General features: G+C 37.8%; 1 protein-coding gene across 14 annotated transcripts in view; it reads left to right on the plus strand.

Moving 5' to 3' along the window:
* CADPS (calcium dependent secretion activator) overlaps positions 1-17,245 on the plus strand; it is a 456,612-nt gene that overhangs the window by 87,703 nt on the left and 351,664 nt on the right. For all 14 annotated transcript variants that reach the window (XM_072720539.1, XM_072720526.1, XM_072720534.1 and 11 more), the window contains exon 2: positions 14,581-14,694. In XM_072720539.1, the coding sequence (XP_072576640.1) occupies positions 14,581-14,694 (114 nt within the window). The remainder of the gene's footprint in view (positions 1-14,580; positions 14,695-17,245) is intronic.

The raw sequence follows: 17,245 nt of genomic DNA on the forward strand, positions 1-17,245 counted from the left end.
ATACTGAATAAATAGCTTCTATGTATCAGGCACTCTGCTAGTGCAGAAAATTCAGTCGTGAGTGGGAAAGACTCATTTCCAGCCCTTAGGGGCACATCATAGTAGGGAAGATGCACATTCAACAAATAAATACAAGGATGGTGAGAATTGCAATTTTAAGGAGCCATAGATGTACAGAGCTTTACCTTGCTGTTCAGGGACAGTTTCCTGAAGGAGATGACCTTTTACTTGAGTTTAATATTAAAATTGGAGTGGGAGCTGGGAGGTAAAACATTGCAGATAAGTACTAAAGTTCTGCGTTTAGACTGTTTGTCCCTGAATGAGTATTTCCCAGTTGCTTAATTCAAATAAGAACTCTGGATTTTAAAGAAGTGAAATGAATTTTCATGGAGTTTCAACTTAAATTCTTCCCAGTTGTAAATTATATAGTGATAAAAGATAAAGAGGGATGGGAGAAATGAGGAGAAACATGGAAGTGGGAAAAGAGGACAACTTTGCAGTCATGTGCTTGAACTAGTTTTCAAGACCAAATGTTATAATTTTGGAAAGTTTTGAGCTAGGTCATGTCATATTGTGGTCTAAGATCCATCATGGTAGAAATATTTACATCATGGAAACCATAAAATGCTACAAATCAGGGTTCTTCTCCCTGCCCCACAGAGACCTGGTTGTTAGAGCTTTACTAGCACATCACTGGCAGCTTTCCTGAGAGGAAATTTAAAGCCAGAGGTTTACTTATCATTACAATTAACTGCTTCCCATCTCTGCCATTTATACATTTTTTAAGATTGGAAAATGTCTCTGTAGAATAAAGGGGTTGTGGTAGCCACATACTCTAACTCTTAGTTCAACAACGAATCCCTTCTAAACAGCCAAAGGCTCTCAATGACAAGAATCTCTGCATCAAAGGGCAACCTAATCCATTCTCCAAAAGTTCCAAATAATAGAAAGTCTGTCCTTCTGTTGCCCCTACATCAGCTTTCCTGTACTGTCTATCTCATGCTAGCTTAGTCTTCTGGAACTGTATAGAAAAATCTACTCTATTTCCCATACAGTTGAGGATTATTCAATCCATGTGCAAGAGAGTAGGAAAATGCCTTTTATCCTGTATAAAAATATACCATACTTCATTCAGGAAGTAGTATTTCTTGCAAGGGCTCTCAACTTCAGCTGTGCCTCAGAGGTGTTCTGAAGTTTCTAAACTTGTACACACAAGCTTGAGTCTCCACTCCCAGACATTCTGAGTGAGTGGATTAGTGGAGCTGCTGGCATCAAGAGTTTCTACAAGCTTCATGGGCATTACTGATACAAAGGCTGAGCCCCCAAATTTATTGACTCTCTTGGCTGCTATAGACCCAAGGTCCAGTGATTTATAAAAAAGAAGGTTCTGGGGTGCTCGGATGGTTCAGTTGGTTAAGTGTCTGACTCTTGATCTCAGCTCAGGTCTTGATCTCAGAGTCATGAGTTGGAGCACTGCATTGTAGAGCCTACTTAAAAAAAGAAGAAGAAGAATGTTCCTCTCTTTAGAAGTCTGGTGAGAAGAACAGACATAAGACTCCATGCTTTACATTAATATTTATAATAAATGCCAAGAGGCAGGGGATGAAGGAATTCTAAGAAGAGGGTGTCTAGCTCGGAGACTGGGGGAAGCCATCAGAAGGAGAGGGCCTTATGCAGCATTTTGATAGACAAGTAAGGTTTAACCAAGTAAAGAAGATAAAAAGGAAAGCCCTTTAAGTAACATTCATAGCCCCCAAAGATCAAGGCATAAGTGGAATTATGAAGACCTACAGAAAAATGAAAATTGAATTATTATTAACCGATTACAGGGGCATTATTCTACATATAACAAAAACATGTTGTTCTCTGATTGCAGACAAATATTATAGGACATCAAAAAAGGGATTTTCTTCAAAGATATTTCAGTAATATTCCATGGAGTCTACCTACGTGCTTACCAAGGCATGAAATAAACACTGCTTGTATTTTGATAGTCTGATTCAACTTGAGGTTCACGCTCTTGGCTGCTTCCAAAAGGAACTGAAACTATGTCTCTGTCAAATGCAATTGGGGTAATGAAATCACTAATGCCTTTAAAATATCAGTAACACGAAATCTCACAGGAGGGAATGGAGTCAATGATAAGTGTCATTTTAATAAGCCAGAACTCATTTATGGGTACGTAAAGGTCCCTGGAACCTCTGCATTACCCAGCTGGTTTATATTACCATGAGGTGCTAGAACTCAAAAACACTGACGGCTTTTTATTCTTTTCTGCTTCTGAATTTCAGGACAAGCGTTAGTAGCAGGATTTTCTCTTCTTCCTTGTGCAGGCTTAGGTCTGTGTTTTGTGTGTGCTGCTATATTTGAGTTCCTTTATAGAAAATCTGACTCTGCGTGTGTGTGTATGTGTGTGTGTGTGTGTTTAATTAGTATATTTTTTGAAGCAGTTTTAGGTTTACAGAAAAATTGAGTGGAAAGTACACAGTTCCCACATACTCAGTACTCCCTCCCCACAACAGTCTCCCCTGTTACCCGCATCTTGCATGACTGTGGTACATTTGTCCCAAGTGATGAGCCTCTGCTGGTACATTTGTATTAATTAAAGTCTATCATTTACATTACTTAGGATTTACACTGATGTTTTTAGTATTTCCCAGTTGCAGAGCACCTTCTGACTTTGTCCCATTTTTTCTCTCTGCAATTCTGCATCACAAATGGAGATTGTCAGGAGCAGTTAAGGTCTCCACATCCTTCCAAACATTCCAGCAGCCTGAAGAGTGAACTGCCGATCAATCATACCTCCCCTGGCTATTCCTGATGGACAGAGCAAGGCTCTTCTCTAAACCAGCTTCGGCAAAGCTCCCAGTTTCAGTTCGGGAGGTGTTACGTTAGAAAATCTTCCATAACCTATTCATAGACCTCATTCAGATTCTTTTTTTCTGGAAATAGTTGCTACTGATAAGCTCACTATTAAACCTCATAAGACTCTGAATGGTATTTAGTGATTTCGTGATTTCATATGCCGTGCTGGTCTTTTTAATCTGAGCTTCAGTCAAATGGAACTATCTGCTGTTTCATTTGCAATAGGTAGTGGTGACTTTATTTTTGGACAGCTCTGTTGTGCGTGCTCAGTGCTTATACTGAGAGAAGCCTCTAATCTTCTTTCTTCTTCTTGTTCGTCTTCTTTTTATTTTGTCAACAGAATCTAAAATATAAATGGACAAAAAAGAATTCTTCCTGTGTTCTCTCAACGAGGCCCCACACTTTCTCGTCTCTCATCTTTCCTTGTTTTGTACTCCCATCCTAGATTGCCCTTCTCATCTCTCTTGCCCTGCCACTCCCTCTTGTTCTGACAATCCTCTCTCTGCCAACTGAGATTCTAGACATTATTCAAAATCCTCTTCTTTTCAGATGCCGCAGCTTGCATGAAACATTATCCTGATTCTGCAGTGAACCTGAGAACTCATTACTGTTCCCTGATCCTGCACGCTTTCGAATCATGTCACTCCCTTGCATAAAACACTTCCATGGTTTCCCATCCAGCTTTGAATTAAACCCGGGTTCCGTACTTTGGCGTGCACAAAGTCCTGCACCTTCCTCTAGAGGGTCAGTCTATACCACTCGCCTCTTGGCCAACGACCTTGCAGCATTTATAGCTGGTCAGCTTCACTGGTTCACTGATTCACACTGGTTCTGAGTGTGTTCCATAAACCTGTAGGGTGATATTATTAATAATAATACTAAGATGTTATTTCCTTTTTCCCCAACTGTAGTGACATTTGCACTAATGATACAAAAGTAGTGGTGAGTATAACTTCTGGTGTCTTGGCACAAACCAAGGTAGTGGTGCCAGACCACACTAGTCATTGTCTTCCTCATAGCAATGAGCTCACTGAAAACTATCACTGAATATTCTTCATGATAAAGCTGTAGAAATTATTAACTGTGTTAAATTTTGACTCAAAGTACACATTCTTTTAATATTTTGTAGAAGGAAATGGTAAATAAACATCAAGCACTTTTGTGTAACAAAGGGCAGGCAGCGGTTGTCTTGTGGAAAGGGACTTGCATTATTGAGTTGCCAAACTGAACTACTCATTTTTTTAAAATGGAACATCAATTTTACTTGAAAGAAGAACTGACAGACAAACGAAGGTTATTCAAACTTAGGCATTTCCCAGATGTTTTCTGGAAAATGAAGGAAGGGAGCCTGTTACTTCAAGAAAAACAGCTGACAGTATTTTTTGCCAATGATAAAATTTGAGCTTTCAATCCATCGCTATAAGCTTGACAGTTTTCCAACACTCAAGGACTTTTTTTGTCATATCAGTGGTGATTTTAAGTAATATGATATTTTACATATTATGTAATATAATGTGTCGATATTTGAAATATTTGCATAACTCAATGATCTAGTGTTTTCCATATGACCAAGGTATGGTATTTAAACCAACATGCATGAGTAAAAGATTCTTTCAAAAAAATAGTGAATTTTAATGTAATAGAGTACAACAAATTCATTACTATGGTTTTCAATTTCACACTACAACTAACCTTTAAAAAAAAATACCACTGGTTGAGCATTGGGATAATATCAAAGAAGACTCCCCATATCTATCTGAACATTTATTAAAATATTTTTCCTTTCCAGCAACGTATCTGTGGGAGCCCAGATTCTTTTCACATATTTCACCAAAACAGCATATCACAACAGATTGAATGCAAAAACAGATAGGAGATTCCAGTGGCCTTCTATTAATCTCTGAAGGAGATTTGCAATACTATGAAATGGTGCCTTTCATTTCACGAATATTTGTTTTGGAAAATATAGTTATTTTCATAGAAATTGGTTATTTAGATTAACATGTAATGAATTTATTGTTATTCTTAATGAATAATACATACTTTAAACTTCCTAGTTTTGATATCTATTACAGTACATATCAATAGATGTAACTTGCATAAACAGAAGCTGTTTATAATCTTCAATAAATTTAAGAGTGTAAAGAGGCATGAAACCAAAATATTTGAGAACTGTCCCCCTGCTAGAACACCCCTTAATGAGGACGTTAGGCCTAAAACTCCGAATTTAACCACCTGTCAGAAGAATCTAGGTGAATATTGCCTGAGTGCCTCCAAATTGGAAGAGTATATTCGTATTTAAAAAAAAAAAAAAAACTACATGTATTTTGTTCAGGGTAGGACATGTGATCCAACTTTTCAGATGCTCCGTGGTGTGTGTGTAAGGATCTCTTGCTCCTGTTCTTTTCCCACCTCTATCCTTTCTCTCCTCTGATCTCGTCTCCCATCCAGCTGTTAGCCTGATTCAGTTTCTAGATTGTTTTCTTAATTTTTCCTTCTGCTAAGTAATTGTTTTCTGAAAGAATCCAAGCTTAACCAATGTTTAATGTTGTCTGCAAGGTCACTTTCATTTAGGTCATAGAATCCTCTGCCTGTTTTTTCTTTTGAAATTGGTCTTCAGGAGTAACATGGCTACTTGTTCTCTCTATTACTTAATGATTTAAAAATTTGAGTAATTATTTTATTTTTTTTTTATTTTTATTTATTTATGATAGTCACAGAGAGAGAGAGAGGCAGAGACACAGGCAGAGGGAGAAGCAGGCTCCATGCACCAGGAGCCCGATGTGGGATTCGATCCCGGGTCTCCAGGATCGCGCCCTGGGCCAAAGGCAAGCGCCAAACCACTGCGCCACCCAGGGATCCCTTGAGTTAGTTTTTAAAAAGTAGTAAGTAACTTAAAGATATTCAGTGACTACTCATCTAAAAATATTTTTTAAATGAGCAAGAACTTTTATAGTAGATTTTAAATTCTTTTCTAAAAAAGCACTTCCTAAAATGTGGTAGATGTATGCAAAGTGATAGTACCTATCAATTTTAACTATAGCTAGCCCATAAAGTCTATGATTTCACAGATATTATTCCTTAGAATAAGTTTCAATTTAAAAAAAAAATGAAGTGACTTGCAATATAGTCAAGGCAAAATTTAAAGTAAATTATAGTACAGTTGATATTTGAAAACAGTATTATTTGAATGGCTGAAGCTGGTGAAATCATGTTGCAAAGAGAATTCCCAGGTTACGGCTTATTGCACCTCTCCCACATTTGCCCCTTCAACTTCCACTTCAGAATTATTCAGTGGTAGTTTCCCATGATGAAGGCTTTCAGATGGATTTTTCATTTTTTGCTCAACCCAGATGAGTGAAACTTTCATGAAACACCTTTTCCAGAATGTATTATGCAAATGTCCATAATACAGAAGGTGAGAAGAATTTTATGTAAATAAGTAAATATTTGGTTAGGATGATACAATTTCTAGATTTCTTAAAATCAAGACTTCATTTAGGGCAAACGGTATTTTAATCTGGTTGGAGGAAGAGGCTATCTTATTTTTTAATGAATTTAATGGACCAATAAAAACTTTTGGTAACCTTCAAAGAAAAGGAAATTAAATAAACATTCCTCTCACCTCTCTAGGCTAACTTATGGTTTCTAAAGTGCTTGTTGAGTTGATGTTCCTATCAGCTTTCTATAATGAAGTAGAATTTTAAAAACTACTTTTCCCCCAAATAATGATTTTTTTCTTAAAAAGAAAAAGCACACAGAGAAAGACAAATACCATATGATTTCACTTACATGTGGAATCAGAAAAAAAATGAACAAATAAAAAAGGCAGAACAGTCCTATAAATAGAACAGATTAGACTGATGGTTGCCAGGAGGGAGGGGGTTGAGGTTATGGGCAAAATTGGTGAAAAATACAGGGTTCCAGTTATGGAATAAGTCAGGGGAATAAAAGATACAACATAGGGAATATAGTCAATGGTATTTTAATAGTGTTGTGTGGTGACAGATGGTAGCTACACTTGAGATGAGCACAGCATCAGATACTGACTTGTTGAATCACTATGTTATACACTTGAAACTAAAATAACACAGTGTGTCAACTCTACTTCAAGTTTTTAAGAAAGGAAAAGCATAGCTCATGCTATTAGATTGTAATATACAAAGCTGACCTTTTACATGAGAAATGACTTTAGTTATGGGTGTAACTAGAACATCTTCTTACACCCCAAAACAATTTTTTACTACCTGTTGCCTATGCTTAGGATGCTACCATTTTAGATTCATATTTTTAGGGTAAATATTGCTTCTCCCTCTTTTATAATACAGTTGCCGTTGTGATAGGAGGCACTCTAAGTGATACACAAGTTAGTAAGAATGCTTACTTTTATGCCTAGAGAAAGCCCAAGGTAGCTTATTGGGAGAGCCTTTGGCGGCATATAAAAGGAAACACTATGATTTGAACAAAAAAAAAAAGACATTTTTTCTTGCATCATAAGAAAGGCAGAATTAGGTGTTTACAAACATATGCTTAACTCCTCGAAGGTATAAGGGCCAACATCTCTGTGATGCTCTTGGCCCAAGGAAAGGGTTATATCGGTAGCAGTTTCCTTTTTATAAGGATTTTATTGAAAAACAGGGTTTCCAGAAGATCCCGAGTAGCTGTCTGCCCTGTTGCATGTCTGCATACAGCTGGAAGGGAGATGGGAAAAGAGTATTTGGCTTTTCAGCCTCTAAAATGGTAGGAACAAGGAAGAGGGGATGAAGAATACCACATCAGAGAAACTTCAAAAGACTGAATAAACAAAGGGGAATACGGTGTTGAAGAAGATAAAAGATGAATGAATGAAAGGAAAAAGGCAAAACTAAATCATAATATCATAATAATACTTCTTATCATTTTTATTAACCGAATCTATACTCTATGCCAGGTACTATGCTATCTGCCTTCTATACATGATCTCACCCAGTCCTCACAAAAATCTTGTAGATCTCCTATTTGCAGAGAAGAAAACAAAAGTTAACTACTTGGCCAAAGACTTGTGTTAAAGCCAAGATTTGGCCTGTGCTTGCTCTGACTTTGGCATTGACTCTCTAGAGACCAGCCCTTAGAACATACGAGTTCCTCTTCCTGATACATCCCATATAGTGCTTCTCCAGAATGTGCACTGCATTACAAACTGCCTGAAATGTAGTGGGAATTTTCAGGCCTTGCTTAATGAGGTGGACCCAACCAAGAATGCTGGAATAGTGCCAGCAGAGCCTGCTGCAGCTCTTTCCTCTGCAATAATTACCTTTCTTCTTTTCAAGTTTTCTGCTCTTGGAACTCATTACTTCAATTCTGAGTCTGATCTGATGCACAAGTGGCTTCTATACATATTGAATGCTTTGAGATGGACTTCTATTTTAGGAGAGTTCTGTTTATAAGTGGCCCATAGAAGGCTGTTTGTCTATTTAGAGTTGTCCTGTCAGCTTCTCTGGGTCAATTATTTCAGTGTGTTCCTGCAAGGTCACCTGCAGTGGCCTATCTAGGTCAGTTAACTTTAAACCAGAGATAAACCCACAGATTGGTTCTGAGACTGGCTGTTTATGTGAATTCCTAAGAGAAATATTCATTCACACATATCGTCGCCCAAAGGATGCTAAGGAATCAAAGATGAAGATGTGATCCCTGACTACCGTGTAAGAAAACTGAAAGCTAAGATTGTGTCTTGGTCATTTCATATCTCCAGAGCCTAACATGGTGCCTGGTGTACATTAAACACTTGATAAAGTTTGTGCTTTCATTCAACAAATATTTGATTAGAGACCATTGTGTACCAAGCAGTAGAAGCACAGCAATAAATAACATAGATGCAGCTCTTGTACACATGAAACATGTGTTCTTAGGGGGAGATAAGGAATGAAAAGCAAGCATGATTTTAAAATAAAGAAGGTCCAAATGTCCATCAACAGGAAAATCAATAAATAGTAGTAGAGTCAGCCAATGGAATACTACCCAGCAGTGTAGATGAACAAATTGTTGATACCCCAGCCACATGGCAGGATCTCATAACGCATGACTGCGCTGACATCAAGTTCAAAACCAGGAAAAACTCATCTATGATGGTAGAAATCAGGCTAGTGGTCACTTTTGGAGAGGGGCAATGATATGAGGGATGGGCAGGGGCTTCTAAAGGTCCAGATAATGTTCTTTATCTTGATGGGAGAATTGCTTCACAAAGTGAAGATTTCTCAGGCTCTCTGCTTATGACATCTATTTTTCCATATGCATATTATAATTCAATTAAATAAACTTATCTTCAAGAAGTTAAATGCTGACTGTGATAATGGCTATAAGGGCATTTCATGAGGTCCAAGGCAGCATGATAGACATTAGCTTTGGCGATCACCACTGTAGATAGAGTGGTCAGGGAAGACTTTCCTATGAGATGCTAGGCATGCTGAGCCCTAAGGGTGAGTAGGTGGCAGCCAGGGGAAGAGCATCCCAGGCAGGGGGAATGGCATGTGCAAAGGCTCTCAGGGAAGAAGCATTGGGGCACACTTAAGAGAACAGAGGCCAATGTGGCTGGAGCGGAGTAAGTGGAGAGCAGAGGTAGACAAAACAAAGATAGTAGCAGATAGAGGTTACATCATGCAGGGCCTCAAGGCCATTTAGTTTATGGTCTGCCCTGTATCATCTGACTCTTCTTTTGCTCCCGGCAGCCTGCTAAGATCCCTAGCATGTTCATCTTCCCATCTTTTTTTTTATCTTTCCAGCAACCTTGGGAGTAGGCCATAAAATCTCTATTTTTTAAGTGAAGAACCAAGGCTTGAAGAAGTTAGTTTGCCCAGGGTTACCCTTGGAAATGAGTATTATCATCAGGATTTGAACCCACGTCTCTTTGACCCCAAGGCTATGTTCTCAATTCCTGACTCCTGACCCTGCCTCTGAGCACTGGCATCTAAATAAACTTCTACTTGGCAGTATGACACATGTACCCTTAGGACTGTGAACAAAATACTGAGGAAATAGCCAACTCCAACCAAAGTCTGGGAAGGAGCATGTGGGCTAGATTTTGAAGACACATCTGGAATTTTCTTGCAGGCATGCTTTCTCAAGGGAACAGTAATGTGTAAAGCCTCAAAGCTGAGGATTAATCATCACAGCAGCTACTGTTTACAATCATTCACATTGTGCCAGGTTCTGCAGTGAATATTTCACTTGTCTCCAGTTAATTTTCGCAACAATCCTATGAGGTCAGCATTGGCCCTGTTTTACAAATGAAAAACTGAAGTGTAGAGAGTTTAGTCATTTGCCCAGTGAGACACAGTGAGTGAGGTGACTAAATGTTTTGTTTGTTTAGTTAGGGGTGAGAAAAATAGTGAGCATGGACTGGCAGGCATCTCAACCCAGACATAAAACAACAACAACAAAAAAACAAAAACAAACAAACAAACAAACAAAAAACAAAAAAAAACAGACATAAGCATAGCTCTGCCTCTGGAATCTGTGTCCCTGACTCTCCTACTGGGAGCTTGAGGTATCCAGGGAAGTGGAAAGGGGGACTGTGGGGTTTCATGATCCTTGTTCTCCAAATTTAACTGACATTAATGTTTCTGAAGGCCTTCTCATTTTTTTTTTAAGATTTTATTTGTTTATCCATGGCAGACACAGAGAGATGCAGAGAGAGGCAGAGACACAAGCAGAGGGAGAAGCAGGCTCCATGGCAGGGAACCCAACTTAGGACTTGATCCTGGGTCTCCAGGATCACGCCCTGGGCTGAAGGCGGTGCTAAACCGCTGAACCATCCAGGCTTCCCCAGGCCTTCTCCTTTTAAGCATTTTATAAGAATGTGTTTTTTTCCTTTTCATCTAGACTACAAGGTCCCTGAGGACAATCCCTTATTTTTCTGGACTCCCCGTTGCCTTACCCTGGCCTTGAGATCAGAGGCTGAGTTGTTTTGTTGACCACTGAAACCTCAGGGTGGTGGGTAGGGCCAGGCAGGTAGCAGATGCTCTGTAAATGTTTCCTGAAGAACTGAGCACTCTGCTTATTTAACAAAGGTTAGAGTGATAATAGATTTGGCTTGGGTCAACAATCAATTCTTAACATTCACATGGTCTGTACTTACTTTTATTTCAATTACTTGAGATTTAAAGCAAAAGCAAGGTGTGTTGGTGGCCACTTCCTCTCCTGCTCCATTACCTCACCCCATCCCACTCCCATAGTCATGCAGAGCTGGTATTGACCCAATGTTGGAAGGAATTCTGAATATAAATTCTGTGAGGTTCCTTGGTTGGTGCTATTCTGTAAGGATTTGTGACTTAGGCAGTTAAGGCTGGTCTGCTTAAAAGAAATTTATGTTATGGTGTCATTTTTGTGAGAAAAACAACTGGTACCTTATAACTCAGTTGAAATGTTTTCAAATGCACACAAATAACTACGATTTTTCTGTACAGGTCCAACAATACTAGTACCACTGGATCAGACCAGGAAAGCCTACATGGCTTAGTAGTAAGTTCATTCCAATCTCTAGGCCTGGCTGTCCAATGCAGTATCCACCAGCCACATGTGGCTATTGGACACTGTCAGTGTGGTGATTCTGAACTGAGATATACTGTGGGTGTAAAATAACATCAGACTTCAAAAATATAGTACAAAGAAAGATTGTAAAATATCTCATTAATCATTTATATAATTATCTGTTGAAATAATATTTTTGACATATTGGCTTCAACAAAGTACATTAATATTTATTTCACTTGTTTCTTTTTGCTTTTTAAAATGTGACTTCCAGAAAATGTGAAATTATATATGTGGCTAACCTTGGACGGTGGTGCCCTAGAATGTGACAAATATCAATCTGGTAAAAATCTGCCTCTTTTATATCTGCCCCTGACTTCAGTAGTCCTGCTTTTCCCAGAGTTACACAGTTAGTTAGCTAAAGCACCCACTTCCCATCTCTGTACATTCTCAAAACCCTACTTCATTTCCCAATGAAGTCAAAATTCAAGCCAGCCTTCAGTCTGGTATAGGTCTAACCATTATTTTCTCCTGGCAAGACTTGTATTGATTCTAATGATGAAAGGACTTTAAATGTATATAGAAACTCATAATTTTTAAAAAGAATTCATATTATATTATCAAATAGCTATGAGTATGCCAAGGCAGAAATTAGGATTATCACCATTTTCCAAGTGAGAAGCCTAAGGATGATACCACATTTATTTATTTAAACCCAGCCCTATTCCAGAATGGTTTTTAAAACTCTGGCCAATTCAGAGAATGTAAGTGGCTTTTCCAAGATGACACAATGGTTGATAGAACTGAGACTGGAATTATCTTCTTTCTCTTTCTTCTACAATAGTGGTTCTGAGACATAGCATCCCACGATCAATTGATAAAGTATATCTTTTTATAAATAATAATAAAAACAGCAAAGTTCTTAGCTGACTTTCTTTTTATATAAATTAGAACTGATTAAAAGATATTCAAAAATAATTTCTCTTTCATACACTGCATTCATTTTTTTTTTAAACAAGCACTTGTGGAGTGCCTGTCTCATGCAAAGCACTAACTTGGCTCTGGGGAAACATCCATGAACAAATAACAAGAGAGACATATCATCTAACAAATTTAATCATAAGTAACAAGTAATAAGCATAAAGGGCTGTGGAATCTACTCTCTTAATAACTTTCAAGTATATTATTATACAGTACTGTTAATTATAGTCACCATGCCATATATTAGATCCTCATGACTTACACCTTAGAGTTGGAGGTTGTATGGTTTGGTCAACATCACCCCATTTCCCCCATCCCTTAGGCCTTTCTTGGCAACTACCATTCTACTCTCTATTTCTGCAAATTCAACATTTTCTAGAATCCACATACAAGTGAGAACATACAGTATTTGTCTTTCTCTTTCTAACTTACTTCATTTAGCATAATACCTTTTAGGTCCATCCATGTTATTACAAATGGCAAGATTTCTTTTTTTTTTTTTTATGGCTGAATAATCATTGTGTGTGTGTGTATGTGTGTGTGACATTTTCTTTATCCACTCATTCATCGATGATCTCTTAGGTTGTTTCCATGTCTCAGCTCTTGGGAATAATGCTGCACTGAATGTAGGGGTGTTGCTATTTCCTTCATGTAGCCTCTCCCTTTCCTTGAGATATATACCCCACAGTGGAATTGCTGGATCATATAGTACTTCCATTTTTAATGTTTTGATGAAACTCCATACATTTTTCCAGAGTGGCTACACCAATTTACATTCCCACCAAGAGTATGGAACAAGGGTTCCATTTTCCCTATAGCCTCGCTAGCATTTGTTATCTCTTGTTTGTTTTTTATCATAACCATCAAACAAGTATGAATTGAGGGATGCCTGGGTGCCTCAGTGGTTGAGCATCTGCCTGGTCGGGATCAGGTCGGGATCCCAGGGTCCTGGGATCAAGTCCCGCATCAGGCTCCCCACACGGAGCTTCTGCTTCTGCCTCTGCCTGTGTCTCTGCCTCTCTCTGTGTCTCTCATGAATAAATAAATAAGATCTTAAAAAAATAACAGATATGAGGTGATATCTCATTGTGGATTTTATTTGCATTTCCCTGATAAATGATGTTGAGTATCCTTTTATTTTACCTATTGGCAATCTGTATAACTTCTTTGGAAAAATGTCTCATCAAGTCCTCTTCCCCTTTTTTCATTGGATATTTTTTTGGTATTAAATGAATTCCTTATATATTTTGTATATTAACCCCTTACCCATAAATGGTTGACAAATACTTTCTCCCATTCCATAAATTGCTTGTTGTTTCTTTTGCTGTGCAGTAGATTATTAGCTTGATGCACTCCCTCTTCTTGATTTTTGCTGTTGTTGCTTGAGTTTTGATGTCATACCCAAAAACTCATTGCCAAGACCCATGCCAAGGAATTTTCCCCTTATGTTTTCCTCTAACAGTTTTACAGTTTGAGGTCTTATATTTAAGTCTTTAATGCACTTAAGTGAATTTTTGTGAGTGGTATAAGATAGAGTCCAATTTCATTCCCTTGTATGTGAATATCCAGTTTTTCCAATATCATGTGTTGAGTATTCTGTCCTTTTCCCATTGAGTATCCTGGTGCCCTTGTCAATTTTCATTGCCTATATATCACAGGTTTGGTTTTAGGTGTCTGTTTTTATGCTGATACTGTTTTGATGACTAGAGCTTTGTAAAGCAGGATATTTCAGGCCACCTGAAGGGCCTGTAATGGTGTGTTAAACAACCGTGTCTCACAGAATAAAAACAAAAACAAACAAACAAAAACACCTGACTTGTAGCATGTGCCAATTTCCATGGTATAAATATTTCTAGCCTGGCTTCCAATAGGCTGTCACCAAATGTGGAGTTGGAAAGAGGTATATGGTAGCACCCATTATATGTCGCTTCCTACCATACAAATACAATAGATGTTAGTAATTTCAAAAGCACAGGTAATGTTAAAATAATCGGGAAGCTATGAATTTTGAGGATGTGTTACTTTTGTTTTCAATATAACTTATTTAACTATAATTTATACTCTCTTTTAATAAATAACCACCTCACAAAATTCCAGCAAATTTAACAGTCAGCTTCCAAGGGCCTGTACAAGATAGCTCTAGCACACCAACAGTTCTGGCATCTTCCACACAATCACAATCCTTGTTGAACAAGTCCTCACTGTTCCCTCTTCCTCTGTTCCTTACAGATCAGCAAACAACAGCTGCAGACAGTCAAGGACCGGTTTCAGGCTTTCCTCAATGGGGAAACCCAGATTGTGGCTGATGAAGCCTTCATGAATGCTGTCCAGAGTTACTATGAGGTAAGACTCACCATGCAGAAGAATGTCAAGACTGCTCAAGTCTGAAGCCCAGAATTTCCAGACTACTGTTCAGTGGGAACAGTAGCCTTGACCTCTTACAGGACCATTCCCCCCAGGGCAAAAGTGTTGATGACTGGTTATAATTTTAAGAAATAACAGCATTTTGTTTAGGAAAAAAAAAAAACAAATCAAAGCCACTTGCTAACAAATCAAAGCCACTTGCTAACCAACTAACCAACAAGAAATTATATGCAAAGCACTTAGCACATTGCCTGCTTTATGTATAATTTCTTGTTTCATCTGTGTAATAGTCTCATGAGTTAGGTCCTGATATTATTCTCATTTATGAGTAAAGCAACTGAGGGTCAGAGAAGTTAGGCCCATTCCTCAAAGTCACACAGCTGTTAAAATGCTACAAACTAAGACTTGAACTGAATTGGGAGATCTTCCCTACCAACTACACCCTTTCTAAAGGATGTTAACATCTCCTAAGATGGTGCCTTCACTAGCTTCCTTTATCTTGCTGTTAAAATATCCTGAATATATATCACAAGTGAATTTTTACCACTAGACCTCAGGGGTTTATTTATCAGTTAAGTGATTTTGGAATTCTGATAGTATATTTAAATTTTATAATTATTCTTCCATAATGTGCACATTAGGTATTGTTTATACATTATTAATGAGGCAGATGTGCCATACCTTCCTTTGGGCCATGTTTACATGATGTGCATATTTTTTAAAAGTTACTATATGTCATTAAAAGGTATTTTACTATGCACTAATCTTTTTTCATGTGAACCAGATATTTTCTTTATTTGGAATCCTGTCAATCCTCCAAATGACATCCATTGTCAAAGCTAGATTAAATCCATTAGAAACCAATCCCTCTGTGTTGAAAAACTCATGGCATCCTGCCATATGCAACTCAAAGTGATAACAATAAACTAAAATAAGTGTAAGGGAATCCAACAAACTGATTTTTTTCCCTATAAGATAACTTTACTGATTTTCTTCCTTCTTTCCTTTCTGTTTTTAATTATTGGGTAGCAAATTATTTCCAAACAAAAAGATTGGTGTTCCTGCTTCACTGAGACTCCAAACACATGCATGCTTCCACGTATTGGGCACTCTAGTCCTCAATAGATGCTTAAAAAATGTTAGTTGATTGATTCAGTAAAATTCTCCTTCGTAATCTCTGAAGCACTTGGCTCGTTTCACAGAGCGTAGAGGAAGACTGCAATTAGATCTTGTGCAAATACTATTGATTGGTTTCCTAATTAGTGTTTAATAGTAAACAGTCTTTGTTTCTGTGGTGTTTGCTGGGTCCTGCTGCAGACTCCTTTTACACATTTCCTCGATGAAGTTTCTGTTTGGATTTGTTTTAGAAGTTTTGTTCATTTTTATGTTTGTCAAATGTATGCTTTTTTCCCATTTTACAAATAGCATTAATTATTGTCAATAAGTATCAAACTTCTTTATCAGATGTGATGCAATATTTTATTTGAATTTAACAGAATGTGGAAATGAGATTCAGAACCATGATGATGGTATGGCAGTGAATAACCTGAATATGTTTAACAGAAGATTTTGTTGAGAAACTGCCAGGGAATGAAATTAATTCTCCTCCCTTTTTCAAGTTTTGAAAGCCAGTTCAGACAGGCAGACCCTCACCAATAATTTCTCCATGTTTAGAGTTATTCACCAGTTTGTAAATTTGTAGATTGCAAATCTTAATTAGAAAGCTCATTTGACTAATGACATAAATTAGAAGAAAGTGCCATTTCTATCTATTAATTAACTTTGAAAATTAATAGTCATCAATGTGCTAATGAGTCTCTGGAAATTACCATTATATCTATAGTGGTCCTGATATATTTTTTTTTCTGTAGCGGCTAGTTTATTTTAAAGAGCTTCTTTTTAGTTTGGTAAAAATATAGGCATTGTGAAATCATGAAGTAGGTAATATTAACATGTGAGTAACAGGAAATAATGTACCCCACATTATTGATTATTTACTGTATTCATTAGTAAACTTTAGAGAGTCTTGGGATGCCTTTTCTGGGAAATCTAATCTTCTAAAGCAAAGGTCCCCAATTAAGGGATCAAGATTAACAGTTTCCTTGAGAGAGCTCCAAGTTCATTACTCCTCCCTTTTTCCCTCTCCCTTCAATTTTGGGCAGTAGAAGAGGTAGGGTTTCTTTCTTCACCCTATTCCAGGATCCAGTGGCTTCCTTGTCAGTATCTATCTTGGTCAAGATTCTTTGGATTACAAGTGACAGACACCTAGGTCAAACTGGCTTAAGCCAAAAATGAGATTTATTCACTCAAGCAACTTAAAAGGCCAGGAATAGACCTGGTTTCAACTGTGGCTGGATGCAGAGACTCCAAAGATGCCAGCAGGATGGATATCTTTCTCTCCACACTTTGGCGTTGTTCTTCCCTGTGTTGGCTTTGTTCTTGGGCTGGTTCTCCACATGTGGAGGATCCTGGCAGTTTCAGGTCATGCACTATCAGCTTAGCAATCACAGGAGGAAAAAGAATACCTCTT

The sequence above is a fragment of the Vulpes vulpes genome, chromosome 9 (genome assembly GCF_048418805.1).
Source record: "Vulpes vulpes isolate BD-2025 chromosome 9, VulVul3, whole genome shotgun sequence".
In the NCBI taxonomy this organism is placed as follows: domain Eukaryota; kingdom Metazoa; phylum Chordata; class Mammalia; order Carnivora; family Canidae; genus Vulpes; species Vulpes vulpes.